At 44.6% G+C, this 12,118-nt stretch overlaps 1 protein-coding gene across 1 annotated transcript in view; it reads left to right on the top strand.

The window, feature by feature from the left end:
• The window catches only part of LOC139390656 (protocadherin Fat 2-like), an 80,752-nt gene that overhangs the window by 48,279 nt on the left and 20,355 nt on the right, over nt 1–12,118 (top strand). The window contains exons 21-23 of the mRNA XM_071137926.1: nt 2,799–2,996; nt 3,378–4,218; nt 4,892–5,055. Of these exons, the coding sequence (XP_070994027.1) occupies nt 2,799–2,996; nt 3,378–4,218; nt 4,892–5,055 (1,203 nt within the window). The remainder of the gene's footprint in view (nt 1–2,798; nt 2,997–3,377; nt 4,219–4,891; nt 5,056–12,118) is intronic.

Below are 12,118 nucleotides of genomic sequence, written 5' to 3'. Positions count from 1 at the left end.
CTCCACTTAGTGTGTCTACAGAGACTGACTATACACACCATCTACCTCCACTCTGTGTGTCTACAGAGACTGACTATACACACCATCTACCTCCACTCTGTGTGTCTACGGAGGCTGACTATACACACCATCTACCTCCACTCTGTGTGTCTACGGAGGCTGACTATACACACCATCTACCTCCACTCTGTGTGTCTACGGAGGCTGACTATACACACCATCTACCTCCACTCTGTGTGTCTACGGAGGCAGACTATACACACCATTTACCTCCACTCTGTGTGTCTACGGAGGCTGACTATACACACCATCTACCTCCACTCTGTGTGTCTACGGAGGCTGACTATACACACCATTTACCTCCACTCTGTGTGTCTACGGAGGCTGACTATACACACCATTTACCTCCACTCTGTGTGTCTACGGAGGCTGACTATACTCACCATTTACCTCCACTCTGTGTGTCTGTGGAGGCTGACTATACTCACCATCTACCTCCACTCTGTGTGTCTGTGGAGGCTGACTATACACACCATCTACCTCCACTCTGTGTGTCTACGGAGGCTGACTATACACACCATCTACCTCCACTTAGTGTGTCTACAGAGACTGACTATACACACCATCTACCTCCACTCTGTGTGTCTACAGAGACTGACTATACACACCATCTACCTCCACTCTGTGTGTCTACGGAGGCTGACTATACACACCATCTACCTCCACTCTGTGTGTCTACGGAGGCTGACTATACTCACCATCTACCTCCACTCTGTGTGTCCATCCTCTTTCAGACTCTTTCAGACCAGGGTTCAAAATCCTTTAAAATACTTCATCTGGGATTGATTGAGTTTACCTGGCTTAATGGATTCAACTGGAAACACGCATTATCTTGCACTCCAGGCAGACTAGAGCAAAGTTCAACCTATTTCAGATTTTAAATATTATTTGAACCTGTATTTGGTGAAAATGTACCATTATGTAGAAATTATGTTGAATATAATCAACTATTTTCATCAATCTGACTCCATTATTATGTGACTAAACTCAACAGGCCCTGTGGTTCTATTCAAAGCCTTTCTTCCATCACCACCTAGTAGTGTGACTCTATTGAACATGTGCCTTTCTTCCATCACCACCTAGTAGTGTGACTCTATTGAACATGTGCCTTTCTTGTACGGTTATGCCATTATTAAGAGACTTGTTTTTTCATACTTTTTTAAAAACTCTGTGTTGCTGGTTAAAACGCTCGTAACTAAGCATTTCACGGTAAAAGTCTACACCTGTTGTATTCGGCACACGGTGACAAATAAAATGTTATTTGATTTGAGATACAAATAGCTAACCCTGGCGACCCAATGTACTAGCGTTACATTTATTGAGGCAAGCAGATCAGAGATTTCAAGTTGGAACCCAAGCATATGCTGTGTGTACAGTGTGAATAACGACTATCAATATACCTACAAAATTGTGAGCACAATGGGCAATCAAAGAATTACTCTGTAAAACAAGGAATACATTTACTCAATTCGACTAATAGGATGGGTGGCAGTGTAGCCTAGTGGTTAGAGCGTTGGACTAGGAACCGAAAGGTTTGCAAGTTCAAACCCCTGAGCTGACAAGGTACAAATCTGTCGTTCTGCCCCTGAACAGGCAGTTAACCCACTGTTCCTAGGCCGTCATTGAAAATACGAAGTTGTTCTTAACTGACTTGCCTAGTTAAATAAAGGTCAAATAAAAATGAGTTATGAAAGAATTAACACTCAAACGATTACAGTGTACATGAAATACATGATACATTACAGAATAACTCAGAGTAAGTGACCCTCAACTACTAAATAAGATATCGTGGTTACACATCGTCTGATACACACAGGTGTGAAAATATGAGCAAATTCATTTGCCTTTTAACCAAATTCAAGCAGGAAGTCACCACCAACCTGAAGTAACATTTCGTAGCACTTTGCCAGTAAAAACAATAGGCAGGAACAACACATTCAGATTCTAATCAACTTCTATTTAAATAGTAGGAGTCCACATCTGCGTCGCTCCTTTATGAACGGACCGACTTCCCGACAAAACAGAATAACACAGTGTCTTTGTAACAGTAACTCCATAGCACCTAACAGTAACAATGAAACATACAGTATGTCATAGTTCTTTATGAACTCCTGAAATAATCCAAACATGAAAATGTTATTGACACAGTAACGTTCATTTCCTGTCGTCGGTGACCCCAACACTTCCGTGGTAACGTCTCTTTCCCAGAGATTGCCACGGCAACGGTGTGAGACGCAAATATAAGTCTATCCATCCGGACAATGCCGTATTTAATCAACACGCCAGGCTGGCGTCAACAAGACATCGCCTAGATGTATCTTCATCGCTGGCCTTCATCCTCCTTCCCATATCTCTACCAAAACACGGCACTCTGTTTCAAGGACCCGTTCCAGCTGAAATGGAGCGGCCTGAGGAGAAGGCTAGGTGTGTGTGGCTTGTTGTGCCAAATTGTAGCACATCACACAGTACACACTGTGGTATGAGCTTGTCTGCTTTCAAGCACCTCAGCCAAGTACTGTAGCATTCGGGGCAGGTGGAAACTTCCGGCAAGTCACTGGAAACTTTTGACATTTTTCCCCTCTTCGAGATAAGATCGCAATCAGCACGTTTTTTGTTGTTGTAGTAAAATCATTAGGCGCTGTCTTGTTTTAGACCCTTATGGAACAAGGTGCTATGGAAGGCTTGACCTAGTTTCTATGACTACTTAACTAACGATGGTACCGTATGTTCCTTGTCAGGAGGGCGAGGCCATCGGTAGCAGCATCCTCCAGCTGGTGGTCACAGACAGAGACACCCCTCAGAATGGACCTCCCTTCACATTCCACATCGCGTCTGGGAACGAGGACCGCCGCTTCCACGTAGACCAGGGAGGTCTGTTGTCCATCTCTGTCCCTCTGAAGAAGAAGTCCAAGCCACAGCACCTTCTGAAAATACAGGTAATGATTTTTCCTCGTAAAAAAAAAAAAAGCACAAGCTGGCACACCACCCAGAAATCATTATTTAGTGTAGAGGTGCTGACTAACGGTGAATAAACTTTGGAACTATAGTTGCACATTCCATATGGAAAACATCCCAGTCATTTATTGGGTAAAAAACATTTCGTCATCACTGTTCCTTGTTATGGGTGAAGAAGACACAGTGATGCTGAAACGTTGCAAGCAAAACATATTTACCTGGTTGTAATCTGCTTATCTGACGTCTATCCAATGCCCACTGGTTATTTGGGATGTTAAAATGGAGTCAAACTTTATACCTACACAGTACTAGCAGATACGAACATTTCATAATGCATGTTTCTATTCATGTCCTTGCCTCAGGTGACAGACAGCGGACACCCTCCTCTCTCCTCCATCTGCGTGGTGAAGATCAACGTCACTGAGCAGAGCAAGTACCCTCCTTCTGTGATGCCCCTGGAAGTCTTCATCACCACCACAGGAGACACTTTCTCCAACCGAGTCATAGGCAAGCTCCATGCCTCCGACCAGGACCTGCACGACATCCTAAACTACAAGCTGATCTCGGAGTCTCCCGATGGGGGAGACCCAGGTCCGAGCTCAGACCCCTCTGGAGGCCTCTCCAGGTTCTCTGTGGACCTGGTGGATGGGAAGATTTGGGCCGACGAAGACTTGAAACCTGGTCTCTACTCCCTCAATGTCAGCGTCTCCGATGGGAAGTTCAGCGTGTGGGCCGGGGTGAAGGTCCATGTATGGAAACCCACACAACAGGCCCTGGACGCTGGGCTCACTCTGCAGCTGGCTGGGCTTTCCCCGGAGGAGTTCCTGGGGGACCTCTGGAGAGGCCTCCAGAGGAGCCTCAGCACGGCCCTGGGTATAACCAGGCAAGACCTCCACCTGGTGAGCCTACAGCAGCAACCCAACTCCCTGGTCCTGGAGGTTCTGCTGCTATGGAGGCCGCATGGTGGAACTGTAGAACCGTTACCAACCAACCGGCTGGCAGGGATCATCGCTGACATAGAAGACTCGTTGGGCCTGAGTGTTCTCAGGGTGCATCACAATGGGTGTCTAGGGACAGAATGCCCTCCTAGAGGATGCAGGAACTCAGTCCAGATGAGAGGGGAGAGGCTGAGCCACTACGCCACAGCCAGGGCCGGCTTCATCACCCCACAACACACCTGGGAGAGTGTCTGCCCCTGCAACGGTAGGTGTACTGGGATCATGTCTGGCTTTGCAACGGTAGGTGTAACTTGTGTGAGATGTGCCTGAGACGTGAACAATTGCATTAGCTCTACAAGTCAATGCCTAGGCTTTGGTTTAGTGGGCTAACGGGTACTTTTAACACACAGTAGATCCTGGGTTTGAACCCTATCAGTCAAATAGTCTCCTACATTCTCTGTGATCACAGTAGGAGCCTGAAGTCACCCCCTTCATGATCTAACTCACTTCACATTCCTATGGGGATTATCTGGGTGCAGATGGCAGCTAGGAGCCACCAGCATAGTACTAGTGATTATCTTGTTGTCGTGGGTCTTCTTAGTTACTGTTGTCTGTCTGGCAGACGTATTTCCATTGAGGTTATCGTCTCTTTATTTAGACTATTTTAGCTAAACCCAGAGCCTCAACAAACCAAATGTCTCTAGGAAAGCGACATGGAAGATCTGAGACTGAAATATAATACATGAGGGGAATTTGGGGGGTTTTGTCTGTTTCAATCAAGGAGATTTGATTATGAGAACAAATTTGGGTGACTATTCCTTATTTGACGGCCGGATCGTCATCCAAAATAAGTGCTTTGAATATTAGGCCTACATGTTAGTTAGACATGTTCTACAAATCATATTTAACATTTGCACCGTTTTTTTTTTCAACTTCAGAGTCTGCTGTGAGTTTTGACGGGACGGGCTATCTGAAATACCTGTATCAGACTGAGGAGGAGGAGGAGGACAGTCAGAACTTCCGTCTCTCTCTGCGCATCAAGACCTTCCAGCAACAAGGCGTTGTCATGAATACCAATGCAACCAACTGGGGGAGCTTGAAGGTAATGTAAAGCTCACATGCATTCATTATTATTGGAGATGAAAAAACACGTCGTTATTTGCTTTTTTTTATAATCTCTCGTATCTCATCCAATCAGGTCCATTTGATCTATAGCCCATTTTACATCATTGCATCACAGTATCAAACATACAGTGCCTTGCGAAAGTATTCGGCCCCCTTGAACTTTGCGACCTTTTGCCACATTTCAGGCTTCAAACATAAAGATATAAAACTGTATTTTTTTGTGAAGAATCAACAACAAGTGGGACACAATCATGAAGTGGAACGACATTTATTAGATATTTCAAACTTTTTTAACAAATCAAAAACTGAAAAATTGGGCGTGCAAAATTATTCAGCCCCCTTAAGTTAATACTTTGTAGCGCCACCTTTTGCTGTGATTACAGCTGTAAGTCGCTTGGGGTATGTCTCTATCAGTTTTGCACATCGAGAGACTGAAATTCTTTCCCATTCCTCCTTGCAAAACAGCTCGAGCTCAGTGAGGTTGGATGGAGAGCATTTGTGAACAGCAGTTTTCACTTCTTTCCACAGATTCTCGATTGGATTCAGGTCTGGACTTTGACTTGGCCATTCTAACACCTGGATATGTTTATTTTGAACCATTCCATTGTAGATTTTGCTTTATGTTTTGGATCATTGTCTTGTTGGAAGACAAATCTCCGTCCCAGTCTCAGGTCTTTTGCAGACTCCATCAGGTTTTCTTCCAGAATGGTCCTGTATTTGGCTCCATCCATCTTCCCATCAATTTTAACCATCTTCCCTGTCCCTGCTGAAGAAAAGCAGGCCCAAACCATGATGCTGCCACCACCATGTTTGACAGTGGGGATGGTGTGTTCAGCTGTGTTGCTTTTACGCCAAACATAACGTTTTGCATTGTTGCCAAAAAGTTCAATTTTGGTTTCATCTGACCAGAGCACCTTCTTCCACATGTTTGGTGTGTCTCCCAGGTGGCTTGTGGCAAACTTTAAACAACACTTTTTATGGATATCTTTAAGAAATTGCTTTCTTCTTGCCACTCTTCCATAAAGGCCAGATTTGTGCAATATACGACTGATTGTTGTCCTATGGACAGAGTCTCCCACCTCAGCTGTAGATCTCTGCAGTTCATCCAGAGTGATCATGGGCCTCTTGGCTGCATCTCTGATCAGTCTTCTCCTTGTATGAGCTGAAAGTTTAGAGGGACGGCCAGGTCTTGGTAGATTTGCAGTGGTCTGATACTCCTTCCATTTCAATATTATCGCTTGCACAGTGCTCCTTGGGATGTTTAAAGCTTGGGAAATATTTTTGTATCCAAATCCGGCTTTAAACTTCTTCACAACAGTATCTCGGACCTGCCTGGTGTGTTCCTTGTTCTTCATGATGCTCTCTGCGCTTTTAACGGACCTCTGAGACTATCACAGTGCAGGTGCATTTATACGGAGACTTGATTACACACAGGTGGATTATATTTATCATCATTAGTCATTTAGGTCAACATTGGATCATTCAGAGATCCTCACTGAACTTCTGGAGAGAGTTTGCTGCACTGAAAGTAAAGGGGCTGAATAATTTTGCACGCCCAATTTTTCAGTTTTTGATTTGTTAAAAAAGTTTGAAATATCCAATAAATGTCATTCCACTTCATGATTGTGTCCCACTTGTTGTTGATTCTTCACAAAAAAAATACAGTTTTATATCTTTATGTTTGAAGCCTGAAATGTGGCAAAAGGTCGCAAAGTTCAAGGGGGCCGAATACTTTCGCAAGGCACTGTACTATGATAATACACTGCATTGTTATCAGAGATCATAAAAGCAACATGTTCCTTTTCCTTGGCAGCCCCCCCCCCCCCCCGTCCTGTAGCAGTTTGCATATGCCCTAATCTAAAAATGCCTGATTGCATATCAGAGGGCTGAACAAAACATTTCCGAGTGGATTCCAGGGTCAAACCATACTGATCTCTTATCATATTAGTCCCTCTGCTGGCTTTGTCTGTGTCAGTTGATCAATGGGACTTTTTAACTGATCCAACCATGTTGTGGTAAAGACTGTCTCTATCTTCATGTCCCCGTTTCCATCAATTTCTTTCATAGCCTGGTCCCAGATCTGTTTTCAGTATTGACAAACTCAATACTCTGAGTTTAAAAAAAAAAAAAAATTTAAAAGGACCAACACATTCTTCAGACACTTCTGGAATTTAAATTTAAGTGTTGGCAAGACATTAAAAAAAAGCTCCAGTACATCGGCTAATTCTTGCTGGGGTTTGGAATGTTGAGCTAGAGTCAGTTTTGTGCTGATGTAGGTTAGCCACAAAGTTTAAAGGGAATATTAAATGATTGTATATTTTGAAGAGAGGGATAAAGAATTCTCAGTGCTCAGATAAAACTTCTTGACACGCATGCAACACATCTCCCAATGGATTTCTCTTCATTTGTGTGGCATTGAATACATATAGATAGAATATTACATTTGTTCACTCTTGAAACATCTAAAGTAGCATTCACTTTTTTTCCATGCTTAGGCCTATTTCTGGGTTTTACATTCCTGGAACATCCTTTTAATTCTAAGAAAATTGCTTCAAAAGGAATTGCTAAACATGGTTTGTCAAGAATTTATTTTCAGTTTCTTTCCTCCCCTTTTACTTCACACCGACTTCATCAGAAGATACGACACGATTCATGTGTTTCCCTTGAGAGTTAGGCTTCACAGCACCTTGTACAAATTCTTATCAATTCCCAAATCTCATCAATATTCTGACCTAAAGGAAAATGGGAGCAGCAGGCACATACATCCTTCAGAAACTTCTGAAATGGAAATTAAGTTTAGGACCTACTCACCGATCACCGGCTAAATCTTTTTCATGTATTCCACATCTTTCAAGTAAATTACCTTTGAAATGGAATAGATTTTTCCCATTTGAACAAAAGTGCCTGTGACAAGCCTGTGGAGAAAGAAGAAAGGGTGACTTGTCACATAAAACCACTATAGCCTTTAACAATAGTGAGATATTAGATCTATTATTATCAAGGAGAAGGAGAAGGAGAAGGAGAAGCATGCTAGAGAAGGAGAAGGAGAAGCATGCTAGAGAAGGAGAAGGAGAAGCATACTAGAGAAGGAGAAGGAGAAGGAGAAGCATGCTAGAGAAAGAGAAGCATGCAGGAGAAGGAGAAGCATGCTAGAGAAGGAGAAGCAGAAGCATGCTAGAGAAGGAGAAGGTGAAGCATGCTAGAGAAGGAGAAGGAGAAGGAGAAGCATGCTAGAGAAGGAGAAGGAGAAGCATGCTAGAGAAGGAGAAGGAGAAGCATGCTAGAGAAGGAGAAGGAGAAGCATGCTAGAGAAGGAGAAGGAGAAGCACGCTAGAGAAGGAGAAGCATGCAGGAGAAGGAGAAGGAGAAGCATGCTAGAGAAGGAGAAGGAGAAGCATGCTAGAGAAGGAGAAGGAGAAGCATACTAGAGAAGGAGAAGGAGAAGGAGAAGCATGCTAGAGAAGGAGAAGCATGCAGGAGAAGGAGAAGCATGCTAGAGAAGGAGAAGCATGCTAGAGAAGGAGAAGCAGAAGCATGCTAGAGAAGGAGAAGGTGAAGCATGCTAGAGAAGGAGAAGGAGAAGGAGAAGCATGCTAGAGAAGGAGAAGCATGCAGGAGAAGGAGAAGCATGCTAGAGAAGGAGAAGCAGAAGCATGCTAGAGAAGGAGAAGGTGAAGCATGCTGGAGAAGCATGCTAGAGAAGGAGGAGAAGCATGCTAAAGAAGGAGAAGGAGAAGCATGCTAGAGAAGGAGAAGGAGAAGAGAAGAGAAGAGAAGAATGCTAGAGAAGGAGAAGCATGCTAGAGAAGGAGAAGCAGAAGCATGCTAGAGAAGGAGAAGCATGCTAGAGAAGGAGAAGGAGAAGCATACTAGAGAAGGAGAAGGAGAAGCATGCTAGAGAAGAGAAGAATGCTAGAGAAGGAGAAGCAGAAGCATGCTAGAGAAGGAGAAGCATGCTAGAGAAGGAGAAGCATGCTAGAGAAGGAGAAGCATACTAGAGAAGGAGAAGTAGAAGCATGCTATAGAAGAGAAGCATGCTAGAGAAGGAGAAGGAGAAGCATGCTAGAGAAGGAGAAGCATGCTAGAGAAGGAGAAGGAGAAGCATGATAGAGAAGCAGATGGTCTTAATGCTACTAGTCACAGTGGCTGTACAGGACACCCTCATCTCACGCGGGGAGCTAGTAGTGTACTACCCATTAGGGGAGCTAGTAGTGCACTACCCCATTAGGGGAGCTAGTAGTGCACTACCCCATTAGGGGAGCTAGTAGTGCACTACCCCATTAGGGCTCTGGTAAAAAGTAGTGCACTACCCCATTAGGGCTCTGGTAAAAAGTAGTCCACTACCCCATTAGGGCTCTGGTAAAAAGTAGTGCACTAACCCATTAGGGCTCTGGTAAAAAGTAGTCTACTACCCCAATAGGGGAGCTAGTAGTGTACTACCCCATTAGGGCTCTGGTAAAAAGTAGTGCACTACCCCATTAGGGCTCTGGTAAAAAGTAGTCCACTACCCCATTAGGGCTCTGGTAAAAAGTAGTGCACTACCCCATTAGGGCTCTGGTAAAAAGTAGTGCACTACCCCATTAGGGCTCTGGTAAAAAGTAGTGCACTACCCCATTAGGGCTCTGGTAAAAAGTAGTGCACTACCCCATTGGGGGAGCTAGTAGTGTACTACCCCATTAGGGCTCTGGTAAAAAGTAGTCCACTACCCCATTAGGGCTCTGGTAAAAAGTAGTCCACTACCCCATTAGGGCTCTGGTAAAAAGTAGTGCACTACCCCATTAGGGCTCTGGTAAAAAGTAGTGCACTACCCCATTGGGGGAGCTAGTAGTGTACTACCCCATTAGGAGAGCTAGTTGTGTACAACCCCATTAGGGGAGCTAGTAGTGCACTACCCCATTGGGCCCTGGTAAAAAGTAGTGCACTACTCCATTAGGGGAGCTAGTACTGCACTACCCCATTAGGGGAGCTAGTAGTGCACTACCCCATTAGGGCACTGGTAAAAAGTAGTGCACTACCCCATTAGGGGAGCTAGTACTGCACTACCCCATTGGGCCCTGGTAAAAAGTAGTCTACTACCCCATTAGGGGAGCTAGTAGTGCACTACCCCATAGGGCCCTGGTAAAAAGTAGTGCACTACCCCATTAGGAAAAGAACAAACAAAGCAAGAAAAACCCCATTATTCAGCAGTCCATCAATCAGTTGGTGTGTGTAAGTGTGTGCTACGATGTTGAAGCTAGGCTTGGCTCTCTCATCCCTCCAGGGTTTTGGGAGGGAGGGTGGACAATGAGCCTGTCATAGCGGATGTAATCAATGTCCCCACACTCTCTGGCAGCTTTCATGACTGGGATCAGTTCTTTCCTCTTCTGGTGCACAGCTTCAGTATAGCCCTCTTTGACTAATTCTAAAATTCTTGGGTCTTTCCAGAACAGTTACCTTGTACTTGAACCTCAGGAACTTGTCCACTATTGATCTGGGGCCTGTCACCTGGACCGGTGGTGGGATTTTTCACTTTGTCTTCAGACTCAATCCAGGTCTCATCTGATATACCGTCCACAACAATGTTGTGTTCCACCTTGATTGTCCCTTGAGGTAATCTGATTTCTCCGTCATGGTTATCATGGATTCACATACAGAAATGATGTCCTCTCTCAAGTAGTTTTGCTGTCATCTTGCTGTTCTCCTGATTAAAGTCATCTGACCCTAGGAAACTGTAAATCCACCAGTATTTGGACAAAACACTTGAAGCTATATTCTTGTTGTTGTAACAACTGCTTGTAGAACTTTTTTGTTTGATTTAAAGATCCTTCACCTGTGATAGAGAGATACGACTGTCCTCAACAGTACTCCCACCAGCTTTGGTCTTTGTTATGGTAGCAATGTAGGCAGTGCTGTCACCTCTGCATTTCCAGACACAGCAGGTCGCAGGGCAGATGGAAACAGCAACAAACAGCAGGGATTCAAACAGTCACACTCCTGGGACAATCTGTGGTACAAGCCTCAAGGGCTGTGGGCTGAGTACAACCTGCTAAGGAAACCTGGCTAGCTTGATAGCTAGCTAACGAGAGTTAGAAACTAAGCTAGAATTTGCACCAATGAGGGAAAAATTAGCTACTTCTCTGGAGCAAAATTGACCTGATAATGTTGGGTTGGAGATGGCGATAATGTCGGGTTGGAATGGCTGAGATGGCAATAATGTCAGGTTGGAATGGCTGAGATGGCAATAATGTCAGGTTGGAATGGCTGAGATGGCGATAATGTCAGGTTGGAACGGCTGAGATGGCGATAATGTCAGGTTGGAACGGCTGAGATGGCAATAATGTCAGGTTGGAATGGCTGAGATGGCAATAATGTCAGGTTGGAACGGCTGAGATGGCGATAATGTCAGGTTGGAACGGCTGAGATGGCAATAATGTCAGGTTGGAATGGCTGAGATGGCAATAATGTCAGGTTGGAACGGCTGAGATGGCAATAATGTCAGGTTGGAATGGCTGAGATGGCAATAATGTCGGGTTGGAATGGCTGAGATGGCAATAATGTCAGGTTGGAACGGCTGAGATGGCAATAATGTCAGGTTGGAATGGCTGAGATGGCAATAATGTCAGGTTGGAACGGCTGAGATGGCGATAATGTCAGGTTGGAACGGCTGAGATGGCAATAATGTCAGGTTGGAATGGCTGAGATGGCAATAATGTCAGGTTGGAATGGCTGAGATGGCGATAATGTCAGGTTGGAACGGCTGAGATGGCAATAATGTCAGGTTGGAACGGCTGAGATGGCGATAATGTCAGGTTGGAATGGCTGAGATGGCAATAATGTCGGGTTGGAATGGCTGAGATGGCAATAATGTCGGGTTGGAATGGCTGAGATGGCAATAATGTCGGGTTGGAATGGCTGAGATGGCAATAATGTCAGGTTGGAACGGCTGAGATGGCGATAATGTCAGGTTGGAACGGCTGAGATGGCAATAATGTCGGGTTGGAATGGCTGAGATGGCAATAATGTCGGGTTGGAATGGCTGAGATGGCAATAATGTCGGGTTG

This window comes from Oncorhynchus clarkii, chromosome 31 (genome assembly GCF_045791955.1).
Source record: "Oncorhynchus clarkii lewisi isolate Uvic-CL-2024 chromosome 31, UVic_Ocla_1.0, whole genome shotgun sequence".
In the NCBI taxonomy this organism is placed as follows: Eukaryota; Metazoa; Chordata; class Actinopteri; order Salmoniformes; family Salmonidae; genus Oncorhynchus; species Oncorhynchus clarkii.
This window is presented reverse-complemented; position numbering and strand designations above follow the sequence as displayed.